General features: G+C 38.3%; 2 protein-coding genes across 5 annotated transcripts in view; both read left to right on the forward strand.

Moving 5' to 3' along the window:
* The window catches only part of ptprea (protein tyrosine phosphatase receptor type Ea), a 250,125-nt gene extending 239,324 nt beyond the window's left edge, over positions 1–10,801 (forward strand). For all 3 annotated transcript variants that reach the window (XM_078413639.1, XM_078413641.1, XM_078413640.1), the window contains 4 exons: positions 77–202; positions 1,486–1,637; positions 4,170–4,305; positions 5,848–10,801. In XM_078413639.1, the coding sequence (XP_078269765.1) occupies positions 77–202; positions 1,486–1,637; positions 4,170–4,305; positions 5,848–5,922 (489 nt within the window). In that variant the 3' untranslated portion in view covers positions 5,923–10,801. The remainder of the gene's footprint in view (positions 1–76; positions 203–1,485; positions 1,638–4,169; positions 4,306–5,847) is intronic.
* A 3,966-nt stretch (positions 10,802–14,767) lies between these two features.
* Positions 14,768–26,136, forward strand: LOC144600961 (progonadoliberin-1-like). 2 transcript variants are annotated; one of them, XM_078412866.1, is made up of 5 exons: positions 14,768–14,872; positions 15,756–15,836; positions 18,524–18,716; positions 25,198–25,287; positions 25,916–26,136. In XM_078412866.1, exons 3-5 carry the CDS (start codon positions 18,576–18,578, stop codon positions 25,985–25,987), a joined length of 303 nt encoding a protein of 100 aa, XP_078268992.1. In that variant the 5' UTR covers positions 14,768–14,872; positions 15,756–15,836; positions 18,524–18,575; the 3' UTR covers positions 25,988–26,136. The 2 variants fall into 2 exon arrangements, with proteins under 2 accessions (XP_078268992.1, XP_078268993.1); XM_078412867.1 differs by having other exon boundaries at positions 18,524–18,692.
* The last annotated feature ends 1,855 nt before the right edge of the window (positions 26,137–27,991 follow it).

A 27,991-nucleotide genomic window follows, 5' to 3' on the forward strand; every position in this document is an offset into this window, starting at 1 on the left:
TTTCCCAACAAGGTAAAGAATAAACTTTCTAATGAAGTGCCCAGATGTAACTGGAAGTCATACGTTCTTTCTGCAGGAAAAGTGCTCCCAGTATTGGCCCTCTGAGAGCTCCACAAAGTACGGAACGTACACTGTAGAGATGAAGAATGACAACTTTGCTGATGCTTTCAGTCTCAGAGATCTCACAGTCACAAACACTGTTGTAAGTATCACTTCGGATCTTATTCTAACCATAAGAGTATCTGTAGAAGAATAAGTTATAAATGGTGGACAGCTATTGAAACTGCCGACGTACTCCCCCATAATTTTTGCTAAAGGTTGTTCTGTATTAATACCTGGTCAGTGCGTGTGCAGACGACCACTGGTTCAGTTGATGCCGATGCACTCATCAGCTCGTCCAGTTGTTGGTGGCTGCACATTGTACCACAGAAGTAGAGTGCATTGGATGTCAGAGGTGAGCATGCCTGCCCTCTTGCTGCGTCTCACACTCAGCTCCATGTCCAGGAGTGTTGTTGAGCTGCAGAGTTACAGTGGATGTATCTTATACCTAGCTCCTCAGATTTACATCAGCCACCAGCAACTCCAGCATGGCACTATTGATTTGCTCGGGGTCACTGAACTTCAATAAAAAGCCGTGAGGCTAACTTTTCTTTCATTTTATCTTATTAAATGTTGTAATTAATTTATCTCTGCAAGATGCATTTTCAAAAGAGTTAATATTTTTAATGTTTCAATTAATAATTTTATTTCTACTGTTTCTGTATGTTTAAGTTTACATTTAGGTTTATTATAGTCACGTGTACCGAGGTACAGTGAAAAGCTTTACTTTGCATGCTGTCTGTTTGGATCAGCTAATACACGAGTACAATCAAGTCAAATTCAAATAGAATAGGCAGACCAAAGCGGAAGTTACTGAGTGCAGAATATAGTTCTCAGTATTGTAGAACTATACACAATTCACAAAGTCCATTGTTCACAATGAAGTAGAGGTGATTTGGGCAATACCCTAGCATATGGAAGCTCTCTGATTATTAGAGGCCTTGACAACTCGGGTTTGGCCCCAGGCCTTTACCTTCTACCACCTGATGCCAAGTCACCATTCATGGAGCATTCATGAAAGGGTCATTACAGTGATGCTGGCATGTTATTGGGCATCGAGTGGCCACAAGGGATTAGTGCTACTGCAGGTCTAGTGTGAGTGCAATAGGGTCCTAACTGGTGAAGAGAAACATTTCAATGGTCTGAACACCAAGTAATTCCCTCCCAATTGTCTGTTTTAAGGCAACACAAAATTGCATATTTTTGTTTGCTGCCAAAACAGGCTATAATTTATATATGTAGCTGACAATACATTTTATTTGTAACGTAAAACCTAAAAGTATTTTTATTTTTTCATTTTTTAAAAATAAAGTGTGTATGAGAAGAATAGCCAAAGCCAGTTCATGTGCTGTAAAATTAAAAAAATGAATTTGTATTGAAATTCAGGAAAACAAGGAGAGGACAGTTCGACAGTTCCACTTTCACGACTGGCCTGAGATCGGCATCCCAGTGGAGGGTAAAGGGATGATAGACCTAATCGCAGCAGTCCAGAGGCAGCAACAAAAGTCCGGCAATCATCCGATCATAGTGCACTGCAGGTATTGCATGATCCAGTACATAGTCACTGATAAACTATGGCCACAAACTATCTAAAGAAGCACAAAGTCCCACACCACCAGGTTCAGGAACAGCTACTTTCCTACAGCTATCAGGTTATTGAAGCAACCTGCATGACCCTAATCCCATCTTGGCAATTGACCACCTCTTGCACTATTACAAACTGGTTTTCTAATTGTGTATTTTTGCATTAATGTCTTTTTATTTGTGCAGACTTTTCTTTTCACTGTCTTGTAGAATTCATGTATGATTTATGTTTTCATCTGTTGTCTGAGTCCATGTGCCTATGATGCTGCTGCCAGCAAATTTTTCATTATACCTGTACCTCACCGTACTTGTACATGTGGCAAAAACGCAACTTGACTTGACTTGAAGCAGTGTAGGCACAAAAACACAAGTGTGGGCTGCTGGTCATTTAGCATTGGCATATCACCAGCACTAACTGGGAAATCAAATTAGCTTTCTTCGTTAATAGATAGGATCTTATGAGCCTCATATGATATATTACTATATCTGACTGGATGGAGGGTCTCTTTCTCAGCAAGTCAGATATTCCTCCCCCTCGAAAATGATCTTCGAGGTTTGGAACTAGGACTTACAAGTCAAGTATAATTGAAAACAAAATACTGCAGAAGCTGGAAATATGAAATTGCCGAAAACACTTCATCTTCCATATAACTGTGCAGTAGACTAATTTATAGGTACATTCAAATCTATAGCTAGCATAAGTCTAGGCATTACATAGAATGGGAGGACAGAACAAATGTGTTAGTTGTTATACCTGTCTATAATGTTGCATGTAGGCATTGAGAACTATTTGGGTAAAAAATTCAGACATCCAAATGAAAATGAACACATGGAGAGGTAGGGGTTATTGTTGTACTCATCCAATTCATAATAATGGCAAAATCACCATTGGAAATTGAAACAATGTTTTGGATAAACCTTGACACCAAAAGTTTCCAAAAGTATCGTGATCCTCATTGGCTCCAACATTGCCAGTATGAAACCTGCATCATGGGAAAGTTTACTTGTGACAGAACTAACCCAAAGTGCAAAAAATAACAATTCACCATGTTATGAATTGGGTGATTTCAGAAGGAGTTGTGCCAGTCTGTCCTTCAATTAACCCTACATAGGATATCACTTTTAATTTACTGTCGCTTTGTTCCCACATGGCATCAATTTATTAAATTCTAGGATTGAAAATCAATTAGCACAAGCCAAATGGGAACTCTTGACATTAAATTCTTGGGTCAGCAGCAGTAAATAAAGGCTCTGCTGCTGCCAATCTCCTATCCCCCCACATCCGGACCAAACTCAGATCCTGGGGGGACAGGGCTTTCTCCATCGCTGCTCCCACCCTATGGAACTCACTACCTCAAACCGTCAGAGACTCCTCCACACTCACCACATTCAAAACATCACTGAAGTCTCACCTGTTCAGTACTGCCTTCAACCACTGAAGGTCACCCCACCTTCTGTCTCCTTTCTCTGTTCGTTTACTTATTTATCTATTTATTCACTTCCCTATGTTCTCTAAATCCCTGTAAAGCGTCTTTGAGTATATGAAAAGCGCTATATAAATGTAATGTATTATTATTATTATTATTAAGACACATTACCCAATTCATTCTGGAGAATTGAGTAACATGTAAAGTTCTATAATGTAGAGTGGAAATACTTTCTCTCATGTTTGCTTTTAAATGATGTAACGTCCTCTAAATGTCTTTGATCAACTGTGAAGTGTGGCTGCAGGCACAGTGGGCTTGCATTTCTACCAACTATTTTTTGTCCTATCATCTTTTCACAACACAAATTTTTCAGCTGCTTTTTCATTTTTCTCTGCATTTGCCAAAATATATAAAATCAGATGCAATGGGTTTTTTTAAATATCACAAGGATATAAAGTCCAAATTGTGCAATATGAGAAACACATAGTTCAATGCTCTCATAAAAGTCTTCAGTGCCTGGAAAGATGTTTTAAACATGTGAGGTCTAAAGGCCCATCGAATGATTTTTAATGAGGGTCTTGCACTTCAACATTCTATCGTGAGTGAGGTCCAAGGCATTCTGCGCAACAGAACTGACCTTGGACATTTAACATACTCTGATGCTTTTCCTCCACTTACTCCATAATGAAGAAGTGCTCGGATGAAAACGAGTTGGCTTCCTGCTAATCGTTGAGGCAAAATGGCCTGAGTTGGGGTAGGAAGATGGTGGGATTAGTCAGGAGGAACATTGAGATCTCATGGGATGTCTCTGAGTATATCCCCTTGTCACTAAGATCTGAAGAACTGTAAGAGAAAAAGAAGATGAAAATGACTGTTTTTCACCAAACGTGGCATTTTGCAATTGCTGTCAATGAGATGTGATGTTTGGTCAAAGCTGCTCTCAATATATTGTAATGCTGTAAATTAAGATGTTTATTATATTCATTTGACTGAAGGAAAATTAATCCAATCCATGTGACTGTACAATTGAAGTGAGATTTGCATCCATTTCCTTTGCAGCGCTGGTGCTGGCAGAACAGGTACATTCATTGCACTGAGTAACATTCTGGAGCGAGTAAAAGCTGAAGGCCTTCTAGATGTTTTCCAGACTGTTAAGAGTTTACGAATGCAACGGCCACATATGGTGCAGACAATGGTATGTTATTATTTTTGTTCTGGATTTCCTAATGCAAAAATTAAATTGGAAACAGTACATATATCGGATGGATGCTGGTTAATCCACAAAAGGACATAAAGTGCTGGAGCAATAAAAAAAGTTTTTCACTGTACCTCGTTACACATGACAGTAATAAACTAAACTAAACTCAACAGGTCAGGCAGCATCTCTGGAGAACATGGATAGGTGACATTTCGGGTTAAGACCCCTTTTCAGACTGATTTGTGGGGGTGGGGGAGTGTGGGGGTAAGGGGAGGAGAGAAGAAAGCTGGAAAAGGGGAAAGGCAGGACAAAGCGTAGCAGGTAATAGGTGAACATAGGTGAGGGGGGGGGGTTGATAGGCAGATGGTGGGAACACAGGCCAGGGATAAGAGCACAAGGTGTGAAACACAGTTGAAGAGTTGTGGATTTGGCAGGAGGGGAAGGCGGGTGAATGGAGTGGAGAAATAGGTGGGCCTCCAGGTAGGGCATAGGGCAGGAGGGGGGGGAGGGAAAAAAAAGATGGCTATAGGGGAAAAGGGTGAGGGATTGTATGTGGGGGGGGGGGGGGGGGGGGGAGGAGGTTGTTAGACGTTACCTGAAATTGGAGAATTCAATGTTCATACCATTGTGTTGTCAGTTACCTAAGCAGAATATGACGAGCTGTTACTCCAGTTTGTGCATGACCTCACTCCGGCAATGGAGGAGGACTAGGACAGAAAAATCATTGTGGGAATTGGAAGGGAGGTTGAAATGGTTAGCAACCGGGAGATCCACTAGGCCTTGGTGGACTGAGCACAAGTGTTCGGCGAAACAGTCGCCATGTCTGTTGCTCGTTTCCCTGGATGGAGACGAGGGAAGAGGTATAGGGACATGTTTAATGGTTCAACAGTGATTTATTTCATGCGTACCTCGGTACAATGAACTTCCTTTTTTTGCGAACGGTTCAGTAACAATCTTGCTATACATCGAAACAATCATATTTAAGTACAAGAGTATAAGAATAGTAAATTATATTGAGGCAGTACACAAGAGCTGCCACATTTCTGGTGCCATCTTGTACTCTTCAAGTTCAAAATTGTTAAAAATGTGTAATCTTAACTTAACCATAAAAGCCCACGATCCTGGTGGTGGCACTGGAATGGAGTTGCAGAGGTCAGCAATGGCCAGGTGATGTTGTCGATATCCTCCACCGCTGCTCCGTGCTACTCCAGGCTGCTTCCGATCCGCTTTCCCTCTTGGAGCAGCGGCCGATCCAATCGAACCCTAGGCTGCTGCAGGGCTTCCAGCAGCCCATTCCACCAAGCATCCAACCGGACACATCTACCCCCGAACGCACCCTCCCTTCGCCTCATAGGGCCACTGGTCCATCTCTATACCTCGGAATGCCTTTCATAGTCGACCTCGGAATGGGAGGCAGGCCCCAGGCCACTCTTCCTCTCCTCCCTCCCCTGCCGCCATCTTGTCACCTTGAAGTTTTTTTAAAAGTATGAAATGGGGCATATCTACGGTGTAATAAGTTATGTTACTCTTTCATTTCAGGAGCAGTATGATTTCTGCTACAAGGTGGTGCAAGATTTCCTCGACATTCACTCCGATTATGCCAACTTCAAATAAATATGTTTGCCTTACAGATTTTTTAATCTTTTGAATTGTTAGCTGACGGGCCAGTAAAGCATTTTTTGTACATTAAATTATCAAGAATTTATTTTGTATTTTGCTATGCACTTGTTGTTTAGAAGAATATTACTAATAAGTTGAAGGTCTTTCCTTCATTGTCTCGTGACTGCATTTTGAAAGCATTTAGGTTACAGTAACTGGGGAGTCACACTTCTATTAACAGTCGTGTGATGTTTCTAACTGAATGAACAAAATACATTTTCTGTCTTAATCTCCTGGCAGAACATTATTTAAACAGAATAGGTCATTATCACATATTATGTTGAATCTTGAATGTACAGAAAAGTGAAAATCTACTGATAAAACAGCTTCACATGCTTTGTAAAAATACCAATATCTGAACTCCCTCCAAGTGTTACATAATGTGAATTTATACTGTGCATTAGAGTTTGCTTTGTTTTCAGAAGGTTGGGTGTGATACATATATGATAGATATATTTTTCTATGAAAAGTTTACAGTGTTATGTTAGTTGCATATCATACGTTTTGACTTACCTGAAGGCTTTATTGTTTGTAAACATGATGAATGATAATACAGTTGTTCAAAAGTCTCTCCTTTTATATATTTATATTTTCAGTTGCTCTTGTTCGTCCACATTGTACAGACATAACCTGGGATTGTAAGCCCTGGATCCACCCCGACTCCCTCCATGACAACTCACAACTGTGTCTTCTTTCCCCATTTTGCTGTTGATTCAGCCCAATACAGGGCAGCCTTAATCTTGCAAACTACATCAGGATATCTGATATAGAGGCCAACTGCATTTGGCCTCTTGGGTCTTGCCGTTCTGATGCTAATGGGCATGGAACCTCAATGTTTTGATGAACCAACAGCCAATCAACCGACTCCACCGGGTCTCATGTATTCCTCTTCTCTGGAGATGCTGCCTGACCCGCTGAGTTATTCCAGCTTTTTCTTCGGTTTAAACCAGCATCTGCAGTTCCTTCCTACACAAAACTTTTCATCAGTTCCCTGGTTATTATAGATTACTTTCCCATCACTGTTGCAGAATGACGTTTTGGAAAATAAAATTAAATAACTCTTAAATTTTATATGTTTGTTAAATTGGTATTATCATAGCTGTATTAACATTTTATTCAGAGTTCCATATTTTCACTTGTTGGAATGTTAATGTTTCACAATGGGATTGAGAAACAAACAGGAGGTTGATGAACACCTCTGGTGAAAAAAATCACTCCACTTCTACACATAAGCATGCAATTTTATTGGACATCTACAGTCATTTTCATTGTTAGTGAACGGATATTTGAAAATATTTCTAGCCAACGAGGTATGCCAATGTGAAGAATGCAATGAAAGTGTATTTTTGAACTGGAGCCAAGTGATATGATATCAACAGTGAAGGATTTAATTTATTCCCGGTGCAAATGTACTCAGCAAACAAATGAATATATAATTGAAAGGAAATGATGATAAAGCCAGAATTATGGTCAGTATTCTGTTTTGTTTTTGTTAGACTTCCAAAAACGTGGAGAAAATGTGAACCATAGGGGCAAAAAATGCTTTTTAAAATTGAAGAAAAAAATTGAAATTATTTCTCTTTAGTCATTTCATTACCTAATTATTCAGAACTAGTTCTACTTTTGTCATAAATTGTTACATATATTTTTTTTAATTAGATATATTTCATTTTGTGAGATCACAAGCCCAATTCTATTCTCCCAATACCGAATGCTACTGCTTTTTTAAACCGTTTGATTCTTTAAATAATTCATTAAATTCTTTAATGTGCTTCCTTAGCAGCAGTTTTGTGGCAAAAATGTTCCATATTATCAATTTCCCTAACTTTGAATCTTTATAATGATCTTGTTTTTTGTTTCCTTATTGTCAACGATTATAGATGTTATTTACTTTAAAATAATCCATCATCTTGATTTCCATCTGGTTATATTTTAACCATCTCAATTCTAGCCAACATCTGTTCTTCTTTCTCTTAAATCTTGGTGTACCCATACTTACTGTGGCCTTTTTAATTCTCTGGTAATGGGGTTTCAATAGCTCACTGCAAAATGTCAACTGTAGTGCATTGAAGGGAGGGATTACAGTTCCATGTTAAGGTAGGAGAGTGCTGGACCAGTGAAACTGCAGCAATTCCTGTTCCCACATCCCATTTCTGATTTCTGAATTACAATCAACAATAGACAATAGGTGCAGGAGTAGGCCATTCGGCCCTTCGAGCCAGCACCACCATTCAATGTGATCATGGCTGATCATTCACAATCAGTATCCCGTTCCTGCCTTCTCCCCATACCCCCGACTCTGATATTAAATTCTGTTGACTGATAACCCAGCCAAGCCAGTTTGAAGAATGGTTCAATGGTAGTTTATTGTCACATGTATCGAGGTACAGTGAAATTTCTATTTTGCATACAGTCAATAAAAGTATTACCATACATAAGCACAATCTTAGTTAAGTAGAAGTGTATACGAATAATACACTGAGATAGCATACAAGTGTTGCCATGTTTTTTGGAGCCATTTTTCAAGATTCAAGTCTGAAAGTTGTTATGATTAGAGTTCTTAACTTGGCCATTAACGCCTGTTCTCCTGGCAGCCATGCAGGATCCTGAAACAGTTGCCTTTCTATGTCCTCCAGAATTGCTGCCTGACCTGTTGAGTTTCTCCAGCACTTTGAGTTCCACACAAGATTCCAGCATCTGCAGTTCCTTGTGTCCCGACAGGCAAGAACATCCTGGATAAAAGTTTGTTGGGATACTCTGACATCAAAATGCACCAGTCTGAAGGCAATGAGAGCATTCAAAGGGGAGCTCTCCTGTGCATTCCCTGATGAAAGTGTCCAAAAGATTTCCCAAGGATTATTGACCATTCCATTTCTGCAGGACCCTGGCAAATACATGCCTTCCTCATAACCTACATGTGTGCCAGTAATTTTTCCTTGCAGAACATCTTTCTCCCATATGTTAGTTAGATACTGCTTGCTCTCATTTACAAGCTGAAATTGACTTGGCCCCTCTGGAAAAGGCCCAGGAGGTAAAATATCCCGGAGGTAAAATATCCCACAACTGGAATTTATGTGTTGCCTGTGTCCACCGACCTGAAGTCTGAAGAAGGGTCTCGACCCGAAACGTCACCCATTCCTTCTCTCCCGAGATGCTGCCTGACCTGCTGAGTTACTCCAGCATTTTGTGAATAAATCGACCTGAAATCCATTCCAGAATGAACTGCACTTCTAAAGTATGGGATATGTCAAACATTACCTCTTCTTTTCTATTCTATGCCTCTACATGCTAAATAAACAATTGCATTTGGCTTTTGAATGGCCTTACCTATTTGCACTGAAACCTTTCATGATTTTTGCAATTACCAAGCTCCTTCCACTTGCACATTTCATGTAAATTCTTACCTTTTAAGCTTTATTTCTTTTCCTTATTCTTCAATTTATTACTTTGCATTTTCCACATTTAATTCACCTGCTTTCTTACCGATCTACATTTCTTCACTGAAACCTTTCATGACAGTTTTTTCACCTCTCAAAATAGTTTTTTTAGAAGTTATCATTCGTAGTAACATTCCTTCATAAATAAAGGAGTTGACAAAATGATTGTCATTTCACATCCATAACGCATTCATCTGGCAAATGTGAATTTAATTTCTATTTGTAGTCCATGGACATCATGTATTTTTATTGAGTTTCTTTAGTGATTGCAATACTGTTCGGCAATCCCATTGAGAGGTGTTCTGTGGCTTGCTTTCCTTTTCCCTTCTTCCCTGTCACAACATAATAAACACAGGAAGCTAGTGATCATAAGTAAATATTATCCTTATCAATATTATCCTTTCAGTTTATTTATTGTGGTGAATTCAGACTTCACAATGCCTTCGACCCTTCTTAGTCTGACCATTTTGTGTATATCTTCGGTGTAAACCAGCATTTGCAGTTCCTTCCTTCACAATGCCGTGTTTTAAATCCTGTTCATCAAGTTGGGCAATGCTACCAATTGAAGTGATGCAGAAGTTGCTGGATTTCTTTGCATTGGAAGCACACAAGGTGCAAATCTGCTACTCTGTTCAAGCTGCAAAGGCTGCAAGGCAGTACAGCGCATGTCTAAATCAAGAGACCCAAAAGCCAGACATTTCATGTGGCTGAGCCACTGGCATCTGGCACTTCAATGAGCAACTTGCCACCTGCAGCCTAAACCCACCAGGCTGACCAAATTTTAGACTACTTGCCATACTGGAATGGAATCTGCCATTAAATAGCCAGGGTGGAAAGGGCACAAGTACGAGGTGAATGGGTGGATTAAGGGATAGTATATCGAAACTACCATCAGCTCTCAAAAGGATCCTGGCGCAGTGATAACTTATTTCAAACTCACCTTTTGCCACAATAAACTTTGATGAATTCTATGTGAGGCAATTCATTGCCCCCCTCAGAGGTATAAAGGACTGAATGCCTGTTTTAAGTTGTTTCTAGTTATATGATGCAATGTAGGTAGGGAGCATATTGAAAACTATAAGTCCAAGGTACAATACAATTTAGCCAGTGTTTTGATGAGAATTTTTATTTAACTGTTTAAACTTGGGTACAATTGGAGTCCATTACCAAATGTAGATTTTCCTTATGTTTCCTTCTCTTGAATTTTAAAACACATGGACATATATAAGTTTGTATAGTATTATATACTGTATTTAAAAATGACACGTGAGCATTCAAAGTTAAATTTTCAATTATTTCTGTCATTCAGAATACATGTAACCATTTATAAATTAATCTTCAAATTACTAAACTGAAGGAATTGAATAGCTGCATCACCAGATTTCTTTATATGTAAATAACTGAAAAACAATCTATTTTTAAAAATATTTTCAAGAAGAAAAATCAATTTCATATTAATATTAAAACCAAACAATTCTTTCTTTAGCCAATGTTGGTTTATATAGCTTAAATATCTTAAATATATGCATTCTATTTTCTCTTAGACCATTGTATAGTCAACAATCTCTTCTAATGGTTAGATATTTTCAGCCTTTGATGTTCTGTAATCGTATACAACAAGATTACACACACACAGAAATTCCTATATTTGGTTCTTCTTTTTCAACTAAATAGCCAATTGCAAAAATGCCTAGGTTACTTATTTAAACTCCTGAATAGTTATGCCTGAGAATAACTTAGCACATTTTATAATATCTGCTTCCACTGTGCCATAGTTGCCTGAGGAAGGATGCATGCATTAATTAAGCATGATGTTGAATGTAATGTTGCCATAATTTTTGATAATCTGCGGGTACTGTTACACCCAACCTTTAAGAGATATTGCAGACAAGCAAGCGAGTAAATCTGAAAGCACACTACCATGTGTATACTGCCATTTATTACTGCTAGTCTACCCAGTGAACTGCTTATCTTTCCGTGCAATACACAAATGAATCTTTGTAGAATATATAGTTAAATTGGTGATCGTAACAAATACAGATTTAATGTGGGATGTTTTATCGTGCTCACATTACGTTAATGAAGTGCTCATATTGTTCATTTCACGTGCTTTCTTTATTTTACATTAAGGTATACGGAATAGTACTTATAAAAGGTCAAACATGATTATCTCACTAAAGCTATTTGAAGGATACAATTTGCCATCTGCTTCCCTTCTGCATCAATTTATATTGCAAATTATATTGAGTACTGTTTACCTTAGGTGACACGCACTTAGTTTAAGTTCCTAAGTGAAAATGCCAATAAGACTATTCAGAACAATATTTTCAATTGTGCCAAATAGTAAGTGCATTATTTCTAATCATGTCCACACATTGGTTCAAACATGTAAAGAGCTGAGGGTTCATTACATGGTAACATAGAAATCAGAATAGTGTTATTAGCACATTTTAAAAATTTTGGAAAACTACCAATTTTAGACTAGAAACGATGTAGGGGAGACAACAAGTGAGAGAATTACAGGTGCATTAACTGTCAGGCCCTCAATGGTAGGTTTAATTTTATATTACACTGACAAGTATACTGAGACGAATTCAATAACTCTGGAATAACAGAGTAGAAAAAAATACAAGCATATTACCTGATTAAGCACTTTACATTTCATAATTATTTCAAAATCTATTTAAAATATATTCTTTCTTAAAAATGGCCAATCTCCTCAGAGGGTTTCTCTCATTATAGTAAAAACAACATCGGAGCTGAAAACAGAGAAAAACAACAATTGAGAAAGTGACAGCTCTTTATTGGATACAAGTTATTAAGTCTGAAGAAGGGTCTTGATCCGAAACGTCACCCATTCCTTCTCTCCAGAGATGCTGCCTGTCCCGCTGAGTTACTCCAGCATTTTGTGTCTACCTTCAATTTAAACCAGCATCTGCAGTTCTTTCATACACAAGTTATTCACTGTAGAACCTTTGGTGCCCTATTGTTACTCGACATCCAAATCATCTCTTTTATTGATCAAGATCTGAGTTCATTTGGGCCAATTCTGGCGCACAGCCAAGGTTTTTGAATGTAGCAAAGCATCAAATCTTCCAAACAAATCACTGCTTTCTCAAATGAGAACATAAGAATAATGTCTAGCTTAAGAGTATTATTTAGCATTTAGTAGCTTTGGTAGCATCTGGCATTTCATGAAAGCTACGGGACAGGCAAGCCAGTTACTAGAGATATTCTGTGAGATGCCATTTCACTCTAGGCAACTCTAACTTGTCTTAATTCAACAACTCAGAATAAGCTCCAATGGAGCAACTCTGCACATTAATTTAGTGCTGAAGAATAGAACACAACCTCCAGAATATTGCACTGTTTTAACAAACACAAATATGTAAGGGTAGAAAGTGTCAACATTTCCATCAATTTTTGTTATTTCTTAGGAAATTCCAAAGAGGTAAATTTGTTGTATTTTTTGGAAAAAAATGTATATCAAGTTACAATTATATATATTTGCTCTGATTAGTCCAAGTTAAAAAAAGGGAAAATGCTGAAATTTAAATTACTAAATTTCTTTCTTTTGGCCTTTTATAAGTATATAGTTTGTGCATTTATTTAAATGAGAGAATGAGATTTTGTACAGTTCTGTTTGATATTATGTAATTAAGTTCTTGGTTCTTAGATCCTACTCATTGCACTAATCTACTGACGCGTGCATCTATACTGCTCAGAATACACACTGTGTTGACTTTGAATATGTGAAATTATCCTGAAATTAAAACATATATATACAAAAACAGATCATGCAGCTTTACTTTGCAAAATATGTTGTATATGGTTGCCATAATTTTTGATGGTACAACAAAAAACATTAAAAAAATTGTTCCATATATAGATGTTAAAGCATTGCTATTGGAAATCTATTTGTTTAAAAGGGCTTTACTATGGTTATCATAAGCATTTGTTACATCTTAACAGGATTATAAGAAATATAATCGAATAGGGGAAGAGGGTTAGTCAATATATGAATCACATTGAATTAACCCCAATACTATAGCTTCCCTAAAATGACATATGAATACTGTTTAAATCATTTATTTTTGTTGAAATAAGGTTATACAGTACAAGACCTTATTAATATATTGTAATATCTATGTTAAGTTGCAATTTAAGGCTTTTTGCAAGATAGCATGTCCATGTTTTGTTCATGGTGGCCAACAGTCATCTTAATGTTATTTATCCAGTTTTGCTAAATAATATTTTTGCAGATTGAATCCATTAATAAATGACAAACCAGAATCTTAAGTAACCTGTGTGTGCCTTTTACTTAATCACACTGATCTATTTTAATATAATGTGCTTGCTCCTTCAAAAGCAGTTACATAATCATTCAAGATGTGGATTGAATTGTACCTGAGTCAGGATTCACACATTAGCTTGGAATTTCCATCAAAGATAGCTTGGACAAGTGCTTTGTGTACCAGAATTCTTAAATATTAGTGCAAACCATTGGAGGAACAGCACCTCATATTTCGCTTGGGCAGCTTACAACCAAGTGGTATGAATATTGATTTCTCTAACTTCAAGTAACCCTTGCTTTCCCTCTCTCTTTGTTCCTCCCCCAATCTAGTTCTCCGACTAGTTTCACTGTCCTCCTGATTAATTTTACTGATTGTATGCCACAGTCACCTTCCCCTCACCTAACAATGAACATTTCCTTGATCATCGTCTGCTTTGAACTGTCGTTTTCGCACCTTACTCTTCCATATCTCTAGTCTCCCTCTCCCCTGACTCTCAGTCTGAAGAAGGGGCTCGACCTGAAATGGCTCGACCCATTCCTTCACTCCAAAGATGCTGCCTGTCCCACTGAGTTACTCCAACATTTTATATCTATCTTCGGTGAAAACCAGCATCTGCAGTTCCTTCTGACACACTTGCTGGAAAGATGATTCATAAATAACGCTTTGAGCAAGTCAATGGCTAAAAGCAGCAAGCCAATTGTAATGCTCGTGTGTTATTATTAGATTGGGCAGAGCATCAATTGGCAATGTCACAACGTTACATTCATTGAAGTAAATGGCACGATATTAATAAATTTGCTTTTAAAGTTAAAGAAGACTTCTATTATAAAAATACATATAACTTTACTCACACCTATTAAAAAAGGCTGAATAGTGCAAATGCTGGGAATCTGAAAAATAAACAGGAAAAACAATACGGATCAGAAAAACATTATTTGAAGGGAGAATGGAACAAAAGAGAAGTGGTAGGATCTACTTCTGTCGTGCCCATCATTCAAATGTTGCATCACTATTGTCATCCCTCCTGAAAAGGGCGCAAGCTTCCGGCGACAATCAGTGGGAGCCTCACTTGTACAGTAGACGATGGTCGTAGCAGAATTAGCTCAGGCCACTTCCAGTTTCCAGCCCCGCGACGTGCACGTTTCTGCTCTGGGGCCAGTGGGAGGATAAAAGGTAGGAAATGATAGAAGAATTGATAGCACAATCTAAAGAACGACTAAACAATTCAACATCAGTTCTAAAGGAGGTGTAAATAGAAACAACAGAATGGGTGTGATTGAAATTTGTGAAGTTGATATTGATTCTCAAAAGCTGGAAAGTGTCAGATTGGTAGATGTTGCATTTTTTTCATCTCTTTCACTGAGCCTTTTTAGAAACCGAGGTCAAGAAGTTTAAACTGAGAGTGGAACTAAGAATTGAACTGAGAAATGGCAAACAATTGCCAACTCTAGGTTACACTTGCGAAATAAAGTTATTCAGCAAAGTATTATCCATTCTGCAATTATTCTAACTAATGCAGAGGAGAATGCACCAAGAGCAATAACATAGATTACTAAATTGAAATGGGTGCAATTACTCATTCTTTGTGGGAATTTCCTTCAAAGATAGCTTGGACAAGTGCTTTTTGTATGGATGTTTTAAAACGAGACAAAAGAAGAAAGTATTTCTGTGAAAATCAAAATATTGCAGATGCAGGAAATGTGAAATAAAAACAAACCTTTTATCAGAACTAATGGATAACATTTGAATAATATGTTTACAGCAAATAACTTTTGAAGCATTTGTTGCTGTAGCAAATTCAACTATTTTGTGATTGCCATGAATTTAAAGGGGCTGATGTTAACTAACTCCGCACTATTTTAGAAAAGAAAATGACAAGAATGGTGTAAAATTCCCAGGAAACATTAAAGTTAAATTTAAACCAGCATCAGTTACTTATCCAAAGTAAGAAGCACCTCGTGCTATAAGTGGTTTCACAATACGATGCACCGTTAAAATACTGTGGATATCCAGTACGTCCCAGACAGTTATGTTTCCCTTTAATGGTTTTTCATAGGATTTTCCAGATCCATTAAGTGGAGCTGAAATGGTTCACATTTTTCCATCAACAATAGAAGGAAGGTGCTCGACATTTGAAGTAAGTAGGTGAAATAAACAAACTGATTCTGTACTGTGATTTCTACCTTTTCCAAAATGATTTGCAACTTATGCAAGTGACATGAATCAGTTCAGTCAGTTTAGTTTATTGTCACGTGTACCGAGGCATAGTGAAAGCTTCTGTTGCATGTGTGGGATCCATCATCGCCTTGTCAATATGAGCCTCAGAGAGAAAACTGAGAAATATAAAGAATTGTTCTTGGAAGGAAATTGCCTTGAAGTGACTGTTGAATTTTCTGAGAGAATGACGCACCATGCACTATCAGAAAGGTTTTTCAACAAAAATTGTGCAATGACACCATTACATTTTTTGTTAAAACTCAACATTGCTTTAAATACTTCAATGGCTTCAAATTACAGGTGCAAGGAAAGTTGATGTTTGTGATATACAAACATCATCAGTTCAAATCACTAGACATAAATGCAGATGGGTTGATTCATACATTTGCAGACAGCACCAAGATTGCTGGAGTTATAATCTATGAGGAAGGCTGACAAAATATATAGTGGGAGATAGATCAGCTACAGAAATGGGCAGAGAAATGGAGATAGAGTATAATCCAAGCAAGTGTGAGACGTTGCACTTTGGGAGGTTAGATGTTAGGTTAATGTATACAGATAATGGCCTTAACAGCATTGATGTACAGAAGGATCTTAGAGTCCAAGTCTACAGCTCCCTGAAAATAGCAATGCAAGCAGATAGAGTGGTAAAGAAGGCATATGGTATGCTAGCCTTCATTTTCAGGGCATTGAGTATAAGAGTCAGGGAGTCATGATGCAGCTTTGCAGGACGTTGGTTAGGCTACATTTGGAGTATTGTGTGCATTTCTGGTCACCCCATTACAGGAAAGATGTGGAGGCTTTGGAGACTTGAGAGGCTGCAGACATTTCCCAGGATGTTGCCTGGTTTAGAGGATATTAGAAGTTGGACAAACTTGAATTGTTTTCTCTAGAGTGTCGGAGGCTGAAAGGAGACCTGATAGTAGCGTATAAAATAATGAGAGGCATTGATAGGGTACACAGTCAGAATCTTTTTCCCAGGATGGAAATGTCAAAGACTAGAGTGAATGGTGTAAAGGAGATATGCAGGACAAGTTTTTTATACAGAGAGTAGTGGGTGCCTGGAACCCGTTGCGAGGAGTGGTGGTGGAGGCAGATGCTTTAGTGGCATTTTAGAGGCTCTTAGATAGGCACATGGATATGTCGGAAATGGAGGAGTATAGATCATGTGCAAGCAGATGAGATTAATTTAACATGGCATCATGTTTGGCACAGACATTGTGGACCGAATGGTCTTTTCCTGCATTATACTTGTCTCTGTTCTATGCACCGTGGTACAGTGCTTTGAAGACTGCAACAATGTAGTGTGTAGAAACTCAGGATATTTCTGACAGTAATCTCTGGTTCTGCAACTGAGGAAAATCACATGCCCACTCTCCTGGGAAGTGGGAACTGTGTCTGCGGAAAGTGGAATTGGGAGGAGATGGGGAGATGTGACTTGTGGAGGGATTCCCGTTGGAGGTGGCGAAAATGTCAGATGTTCTGTACGTGACAGCTGATGGGGTGAAAGGTAAGGACCAGGGGGACTCTGTCCCTGTTATGACTAACAGGGAGAGGGGGGGTGAGCAAGAATGGAGCTACGGAAGCTACTGTCACCATCTGTGCTTCCACTGAACTATGAACTAAATCTGAGAACTATATTTCAATCTGCAAAGAAATCTGTAAATTTGTGACTGGCTACAACTCACAGGCTGACGTGTCCAAAAACAGGCCCTGAGATATCACATTTAACTTTTTTTTTAATGAATTGATTGATACAACATGGAAACAGCCCTTCAGCCCACTGAAGTCCACGTCGGCCACTGACCACCTGTTCACACTGGTTCTATGTTATCCCACTTTCACATCCACTCCCTGCACACTAGCAATTTACAGAGGCCAGAGGCACTGGAAAGAAACCCATGTGGTCACAATGAAATTGGGCAAACTCCACACAAGTAGATCCGAAATCAGGATTGAACCCGGGTGTCTGGCGCTGGCACTGTGAGGCAGTGGCTCTACCAGCTGCGCCACTGTAGAAAGTGTAAAACATGCTTATGAGAAGAATTGCAAATTTGGGGGATACAGTCGCGGAAGTGTAAGATGCCCGAGGTCTGAGTGTTTTAGACATAGGTGTTTTATTATAGGAACTAATATTAACTTTATAACAGGAACTAATATTATCTTGAGAATAATACCATTGACTGATGTGCAGGTTGAAAAATCTAATCATTACCCTCGCCATGTAGTAATTGAATTTATAAGCTTTAAATTCATTAAAATGTTTTAAAGTGCACTTTTATGTATCAAGGGACTATTCTTTTAAAAGTAGATGCTTTTACATCATAATGTACTTAACGGATTACTAACCGATTGTAGGCTTAGTTTAAAAGATAACCGCATTGCATTGTTGGCCACTCATGATGCAATGAAGGCCTGCTATATAAATGAGTAAAACAAGTGTAATTTTATTTTCAGACGAAAATAATAAGAACTCTGTGACGCCTCTTGCTAAGTAATGTATTAGTCATAGCTTGCATGTTTTACTCTATTAGCACTCAATAGCAAACAATTTGATATGTATAATTTCTTCAGAGCTAATTTGTATTCTCTTTTACTCTTTTATAGAAGTTATAGAAATACCTCTACTACTTTCTGAAGCCTTTTCTTCTGATTTGGAATGGAAATTTCCAAAATAATTTTCATGCATTTTCTGATTGTCGTAGTTTTTGCTGCTCATGGTTGTAAATCTCAGCACTGGTCACATGGTTGGCTGCCTGGAGGTAAAAGGAATGCAGTAAGTATGGATGCTTACGTTGAGGTAAGGCCCAGTCTTTATTTTATTATATTGGTTATATATTATTGACAAACACAAAATTCGTCTGACTTTTCTTCTGCCAAAGACCCTAAAATGTTGAATCACAGTTCCCAAATCTTAAGTTGCTACTGTCTAATTGAAGTTCTCGTTGTGTGCAACCTTAGGGGTGGATTCCAGACAGAAAATGTTGAAAATACTCAGCAACTCAGACAGCATCTGTGGAGAGAGAAGAAAGGTTAAGGCTTCAGTTCAATGAGCCTTTAGTAGTGATTGTTAATCTTTCTTAGAATGTGCATATTTTCTGACTAATAGACCAGAGGAGAGAAACTCAGCCAAGCATGTACCAGTCCTTGTCTCATATCCTCATAAGCACTTGAGACTAAAAGCACAGTTAGATCCCAATTCTGCACCAGGAATACACTCACTAATTCTGCAAGGTACCCACCTTTTGCTATAACAATTAAATTCCAAAGCAATGGCAGAAACTGAAACGGTTTATCTGAAATTATCAGGTATGAACCCCGGTCGATTTATACTGCGAGACATGCTGAGCCCTCTTACAATTTTAGTGAAAAACTTGTTACCTCAATCTTGGCTGTGTTTATTTTACTCTTTCTAGGACAGAAACTGAGGCCTAAGATTTCCAGGATTGTTTTCTTTAATCTAATTTCTAATTTCATTCATTCTTCATTTTAGTAAGCTGTTTTAAATATATTCTGATCCATTTCTGAAATAGTTGCTGGCTACCAATGACCATGGTTTAATAGCTCGGATTCACTTATTTGAAGTCTGTCAGCTGGATGAAGATATTGTGAAATAGGAGAGAGGTTTCTAGCATTAGCTGGAAATCTCAATTAGATTTTGGATGGTTGCAAATGACCAGACATTAAATTACACATGAATTGCTCCTTGTGCACTGCACTTGTCCAGGTTTTTTTTCTAACCCATGTTTTTTTGACATTCAATTCTAGTAAATTTAACAGATTGATATTTCAGATCGCAGGGCTTGGGGAGTAATGAGGAATGGCAAAGATGTGTGTTGTGCTTGTTGCGTATGAGGAGCTGACCATAAGAGTAAAGCAGCTCTTAATGCTCAGTTTGCACAATCATCAGCAGCATAGTATGACTGAGAAATTACAGTGAGTGACTTCAGGCAATTAAAATAAAGCAGATTAAGAGCCAGAAGTATTATTTTGGGTGAGGTTACCTTTTTCACTGAGAAAGATTCATATCAGCCCTGTTGTCAGAGAGGAATATTGTAATGTATTTTGGCGTAGCCCTCAGACTTTGGTGACAGACCTGAATAAATATCTATTAAGGGGCAGGCATGGTGGCGCAGCGATAGAGTTGCTGCCTTACAGCGCTTGCAGCGCCAGAGACCCGGGTTCAATCCAGACTACGGGTTCCATCTGCACGGAGATTGTACGTTCTCCCCTTGACCTGCTTGGGTTTTTTTCCAAGATCTTTGGTATCCTCCCACACTCCAAAGACGTACAGATATGTAGATAAACGTAGGTATACTGTAAATGTAAAATTGTTCCTAGTGTGTGTAGGATAGTGTGTAGGATGCGGGGATCGCTGTTTGGCGCAGACCCGGTGGGCCAAAGGGCCTGTTTCTGTGCTGTATCTCTAAACTAAACTAAACTAAAGTAAGTAACAGAGATTCAAAAGAACAAAAACAAATCTCAGTGGGTAATGTCACACCATTGATAGCCTCAACAGCAAATAACATCCATTGTAGAAAATAAAGGGGAAAGAAAATATTTTTGAAACATGGAAATAAATGAGAAATGAAAGGAAACTGGAGAAGGAAGCTGAAGAATAAATAATTAACTTGCATTTTAAACAAATACCATTAATCCACTAAAGACAAAAATAACATTGAAGGATATAAGTAGAGAAACATTTTGCGGGAGAAAGACCAAGATTACTTGTATCTGAGGTATTTTAAATTTGATGAACGCACAAACAGATCATGCTGCATTGGATTTGTAGGATTTTAATTAATTCATTGTAACAGATTAAATCTTTGACTGGTGATTAAACAAGTTGTCAAAAATCTTGTTCAAATCATTTATCTTTTTTAATCTTAAATACTCCTTTTGTATGCTATCAATATAGATTAGAAAGAGTGCAGTGTAAGTTTTATGTCATTTAACATTTATCTGATCTGATATAACGTTCATGATTAGTCTCAGTGTTTCTTACTTAAACTCTTATTCAATCCAATGTTGAGCCCTGATTTCGCTGCGTTTTTGCTGTATTCTGGATATAGTTCTTGAAAACGAATGTGGAGATCATAATACAAGATTGGCCCATGCCTGTTAACTCTGATGGAGGTGCCCTGGTAGCTTCTGGCAGCCTCCTCATTTAAGTGTGTCATGTTCAGGCAGAACTGTGTGAAGAAAGGTCTTGACCCGTAACGTTACCCATTCCTTCTCTCCAGAGATGCTGCCTGACCCGCTGAGTTACTCCAGCATTTTGTGTCTCTCTTCATTGACTGACTGCTTTAGTGTCGAGTGTTAGTGGATAGCATCACTTAAAGTTAATCTGCTTTACTTAAGGCAGCTGCATCATTCTGTGGCTGCTAACACCTCTTCTGGAATCAGTTTGGCTCAGGAAACGTCCAATATATATACGTCCAATACATGTTAACAAGTGGAATCCACAGTTTTCAAAATTAGCACTGGTTAAAGATGGAGAAGCAAAGGAGAAGCATTGATATTCCTTTCTGTTGCCTAACCTTGCAGATGATAGTTATACATTTCCACTTCATGATACAGTTCACACAGGAGAATGGGGTAAACCGTGTGCACATGACTTGTATTCGTGCCCACACACAAAAAAACACAAACACACTGTCTGTCTTTACCTTAAGGAGGATATCACATGGTATTCATAATGTAGGTGGAAAAACTCCTTGAACGGTGGTACTGGTTTTAGGAGAGTTTTAGTCCTATGTGTATTCAGTCAAGTCCTTGCCTGAAAAAACAAACAAAGTTAGGCTAGGTATCCAGTGGATGGACAGAGTTAAGTTCAATCAAATATATACATGGATCTTGTAAAAACTCCTTGAAACAGTTGATGGTGTTCCATCAATGAAACTAACTCAGTTATTCTTCCAACAATTCTTAGATAATGGATCAGGTTATATTTTATATAAGATTTCTGAAGGCAAAAGCAGAATCTTTTTCACAGTTGTACATTTTTTATGTCTGATATTATTTTGGACATAAATAAGGAAAATAAATGTGTAGGAAGGAACCGCAGATGCTGGTTTAATCCGAAGACAGATACAAAAAGCTGGAGTAACTCAGTGGGTCGGACAGCATCTCTGGAGAAAAGGAATAGGTGATGATTCGGGTCGAGCGAAACATCACCTATTCCTTTTCTCCAGAGATGCTGCCTGACCCGCTAAGTTACTCCAGCTTTTTGTCTATCTAAGGAAAGTAAATGTCAGGTTAGAGCAGGCTGAAGGCATTTGAGCAAATAAGATAGCTAGTATTGTGCAGATTGCTGCTCTTTGATTAAATTAGTGCTTCTTTTTTGCTTGTCTAATAGCTATTCTTAATTGGGTAATAATCATTAGATATCTGAGTCAATCGCCATGTCTAATTACACTGATTATTTCAATTAATTAACAGGCATGAATAATGTCATGAATGTTGCAGGTGTGTTTCCTATGATGCGTGATATATGCAAAACTTTAAATTAAATACGGGGGTCAGGGCATCAGGAACATGAATCTTTCTAATAATTGTTAAGAATCAGAAGCACATGTAAGGATGTGTATGTGGATGACTGCTCCAAAAGCAGTTACATTTAAATTTATGTGCCCATTTACAATTAATGTTTAAAATTAAAAAAATATGCATTTATAGAATATTTTGTCATGCTACAAGGAAACCCTAATTTCTTGATGTATAATTAATAATTTGGCACATTACTAAATGATTTGACTTAGTAACTGCTATTTGGATCAACATGGTAGTCATATTGTTCACAGGACAGTACCACAAAGAACAATGAGACTGATAACCTGGTTACACAGTTCAGTGAAATAGCAATTACACTTCTCAGTCCCTACAGTCCAAAGAGAAAACTAAACGTGACTGACTGGATATCAGGATGTTAGGAAGAATGTGATTAAGCGAGAGGCTGCAGAAAAGACTCACAAGCATTCTGCCAGGACTGTTTTTCTGGAAGCTGAGGGGTTATCTTATAGAGTTTTGTAAAATAATGAGGGGCACAGTTAAGATGGTTAGACAAATGATTATCTGGAGGGTAGGGGTGTCTAAAACTGCAGAGCAAAGATTTGAGATGAGTGGGGAAAGATTTAAAGGGGGCAAGAGGGGCAGGTTTTACACACAGAGGGTGGTGGGTATATGATACGAGTTGTCAGACGAAATGGCAGAGCCGTGTACAATTACAACATTTACGCATTTGGTGTAGGAAGGAACTGCAGATGCTGATTTAAAACGAAGATAGACACAAAATGCAGGAGTAACTCAGCGGGACAGGCAGCATCTCTGGAGAGAAGGAATGGGTGACATTTCAGGTCGAGACCCTTTCTCAGTCTGAAGAAGGGTCTCGACCCGAAACATCACCCATTCCTTCTCTCCATATTCATGGATAGGTAAAGCTTTTCGGGATATACGTCCAATGCATGTGAATGGGACTAGCTCAGAAAGCACTCTGATAGGCACAGGCAAGTTTGGCCGAATTGCCAGTTCCACATTGTATAACTCCATGACTTTATTTTTCTTAAATATTGTAACATACATTTTGATATGTGATGGGGATATTCTCTTCGTAAATTTTGGAGTACTTTTGAAGCTGGGAACCTGGTCATTATTCCTTTTCTAGTAGTGCATCATATTAATATTCGGGAAATTTAGGCGTAGATTTATTATTGTCAACTGTATAATGAAAAGCTTTGTTTTGCATGTTATCCAATCATACAATAAATGTAAAGATAATATTATATATAAATAGAATCAAGTCAATAGGTAGTGCAAAGGGGAAGATACGGAGTGCAGAATATAGTTCTCAGCATTGTAGCGCATCTGATCCATTGACAAAGTCCAATGTCTGAAATGCAGTGGAGCAGAATTGGACAGTACCCTAGCTGATGGAAGGACCGTTCAGAAGCTTGACGATAGAGGGATCGAAGCTGTTCCTGAGTCTGGCCCCGCACGCTTTCAAGCTTCTATACCTTCTGCCTGTCGGGAGCCAGGAGAAGAAGAAATGACTGCGGTGTCACGTCTTTGATTGTGTTGACTGCTTTTCTATGAAGTGTAGGTGGTGTCAGTGGTGGGGAGTCTGGTCTGTGTAAACTACAATTCTCTCAGCTGTTCCCAAATCAGACCGGCACGGTGGCGCAGCGGTAGAGTTGCTGCCTTACAGCGAATGCAGCGCCGGAAACTCAGGTTCGATCCTGACTACGGGCGCCGTCTGTACGGAGTTTGTACGTTCTCCCCGTGACTGCGGTGTCACGTCTTTGATTGTGTTGACTGCTTTTCTATGAAGTGTAGGTGGTGTCAGTGGTGGGGAGTCTGGTCTGTGTAAACTACAATTCTCTCAGCTGTTCCCAAATCAGACCGGCACGGTGGCGCAGCGGTAGAGTTGCTGCCTTACAGCGAATGCAGCGCCGGAAACTCAGGTTCGATCCTGACTACGGGCGCCGTCTGTACGGAGTTTGTACGTTCTCCCCGTGACCAGCGTGGGTTTTCTCCGAGATCTTCGGTTTCCTCCCACACTCCAAAGATGTACAGGAATGTAGGTTAATTGTCTGGGCAAATGTAAAAATTGTCCCTAGTGGGTGTAGGATAGTGTTAGTTAGTGTGCGGGGATCGCTGGGCGGCGCAGACCCAGTGGGCCGAAGGGCCTGTTTCTGCGCTGTATCTCTAAATCTAAAAAATCTAAAGGCCGTGATACAACCCCACAGTATGCTTTCTATGGTGCATCTGTAGAAATTTATAAGTTTGCAATTGTTAATGGAAACATGTTGAATTTCCTCAATGTCCTATGGAAAAAGAGGTATTGATGTGCCTTCTTGCCTGTCGATTCAATGTGGTTGATCCATGACGGATCATTGGTAATATTAATGCCAAAGAACTTGAAGCTCTTAACCATATCCACCAGCATCATTGATGCTGATTGGGGCATATACACTATGCTTTTTGAAGTCAATAATTGTCTAGATGACATTGAGGGAGAAGATATTGTCCTGGCACCATTACTAAGTTCTCTATCTCTTTCCAGTGCTCCGTGCCTTTATATCGACCTTTATATCTTGGTCATTTTATTCCTCTCCGAAAACTTGGTAATTCTGCAAGGACTTGGAGAGCTGCAGTTTCATGGACCTTGATCAATCTCTGATAACTCTGCCAGAATTTGCAGTTTACATCTTAAGGAATTTACTTGAGTTAATACCTGAAAATGTTATTTATGCAATTCAGACAGATTTACTTTTCTATTTCAGATGATCAATGATGAAGGTGTTGTTGGTGAAATTGAGACACCGAGATTTCAATATTTGTATGAGAACAGGAACAGTCCTCGGGCTGTTGTAGTAAGTATCGCTGATTATAAAATGCAGATATATTTCTATTTGCATGGTAACGTAGAAAAAAACATAGTGTTATAGAGTGATACACCATGGACACAAGCCCTTCAGCCCACTGGATCTGTGCCAATCATCAAGCACTTATCTAACTTCAATCTCCCCACTCGTCAACTCAACCTCCTTCCCAGATTCTAACACTCACCCACACTAGGGGCAATTTACAGTGCCCAATTAACCTACCAGCCGACATGTCTGTGGAATGTGGGAGGAAAACTATGTGGTCACATGGAGAACATGCAAACACCACTTGGCACTGGACGCTGGAGGATCTATTGGTCTTACATGATTGTATTTTCTTAACAATATCAAACATGCAGAATAACCTGGAAACAAACAAGAAATGTCGTCCAGTCTGAAGAAGGGTCTCGACCCGAAATGTCACCTTTTCTCAGATGTTGTCTGACCCACTGAATTACTCCAGCCTTTTGTGTCAATCTTCGGTTTAAACCAGCATCTGCAGTTCCTTCCTACACAAGAAATATTGTTCATTTGTTGTGATTCCCATTTTTATCATTTTCATAAAAGCATTAGATAATTTGAAGGTTAATAATTTTTTGTTTACTTCTGTTGACAGCCAGATATTAATGAGAAAAATCTTCAGGAAAAGCAAAACCTCAAATCAAACTTTCAGGAAAATATCGAGTGACTACTTATTTCAGAGTATTACTTATTTATTTTCAAAAATGTTCCTTGATTGGAAGATTTTAATGTTAACATTTCATTTAGATGTATTGTTACCTAGAGACGACTACATGGAAGAAGCTATGTTTGAATCATTAATTAATAAATGTGTGAAACGGACTGCCTAAAAAAATCACTCTTTCCTACTTTCATATTTAATATTTATATATTGAGATTGTTTACCACAAACAATTCATAGGGATCAAGCATATTAACAGCAGGGAAGTCAAGTGAAGTTCTGCATTTAAATAAACTTACAGTAATGTATGATCAATTTCTTAATATAAATCAGAAAATAAAACTGCTGCATTCAAAACCAAATTAAAATCACCTCCTAAAAGTAACATTCATAGTTATTTCATAAAATTCTGATTGATGATTACCTATGCTTACATCTATAACTTTAATCTGCCCATTCTCCATCTACACTTCACGGAAAAGCAGTCAACATAATCAAGTTAAAATCAAACTCAGCCCTGAATATGGATATCTGCAACTCTCTGAGGTAGAGAATTCTAAATATGTAGAGTCTTAATTCCTTAATGGCCAAAGTCTTATTCTATAACCATGTCTATATAGGAAGCAACAAAAAGAAAAAGAGATACATCTGACAAGAGAAATTTAAATGGCACCAATCAAAGTAAGATGCTTTTAAAGTTATCAGAATTAGCAATAGGCCAAAGGTATGGAAACATTTTCAAAATCAGCAAAAGAAGACCAATAATAATGCTACAACATGATGGCTACTTCAGTGTATAACTATGTGTAAACCACTATGAAGAGTCTGGAATCACAGGTAGACCTGACAGGGTGAGTGAGTATGGAGGATTTCCTCTTCTGCAGCACATTAATGAGCCATAAAGGTTTTCATGACAAACCAGTAGTTTTTATGATCATCGTTACTAAGACCAGGTATGGTGTACTTTTTCCCAAACTATTCACTGAATTTAAATTAAACAGAAGCAGTGGTGGAATTTGAATTCAACTGAGTATTGGGTATTCAACAGCAAAGATGGCAAAGTGGCGGCAAAAAGCAAAGAGCTCGGATGTGGCTTGAGCAATAACACAGGGATCGGTGCTTAGGTTCCAGATATTCACAATCAAAATCAATAGCTGAGGAGTCCAAATATCACTTTGTTAATAATGCGTATAATATCAAACTCGGACTTTAAGGAGAATGTAGTGGCTTAAAGGTGTTCTAGGCTGGCTGAGTGTGAGAATATAGCAGATAAAAAAAGGGAGAAACAACAAATAATAAACAAAACCAACCCCATATCACAGAGTCACACTTTATTTTTCCTTTATGTTTCTTCTAAAAGTGGGGGGTTTCCATTCTTCATTTTTAAACTCCTACATTCTTTTTTCTGTGTTATTACTCTCTAACTTAGAGTTATACAGCGTGGAAACAGGCCCTTCGGCCAACTTGCCAATGCCAACCAACATGCCTCATCTACACTAGTCCCACTTGCCTGCGTTTGGCGCATATTCTTCTAAACCTATCCTATCCATGTACATGTCCAAATGTTTTTTTAAATATTGTGATAGTACCTGCCTCAACTACCTCCTATGGTAGCTTGTTCCATATACCTACCACCCTCAGGTTCTTATTAAATCTTGTCCCTCTCACCTTTAAACTATGTCCTCTGGTTCTTGATTTCCCTAATCTGGGTAAGACTTTTTGCTCCCATTTACTCATTTAGCTAACTTTGTCTACAACCTATCCCCATTGTCACTTAACAAAATAATTTTGTCGCCTTCCCTGTTCTGACAATTGTTCTTCAACCTGAAACGTAACCTTATTTTCCCCACAGATGCAGCCTGGCCTGCTGAATATTTCCAACATTTTCTCAGATTGCTAGCTAAATCGTGATTTTTTAAAATACAATTATGAGAGGACTGGGTACAGTTCAATATTATAGTTTCTTTATTATCACATACAGTGATACAGTGAAATGCATGTTCCATATGT

Source organism: Rhinoraja longicauda, chromosome 16 (genome assembly GCF_053455715.1).
Source record: "Rhinoraja longicauda isolate Sanriku21f chromosome 16, sRhiLon1.1, whole genome shotgun sequence".
NCBI lineage: Eukaryota > Metazoa > Chordata > Chondrichthyes > Rajiformes > Arhynchobatidae > Rhinoraja > Rhinoraja longicauda.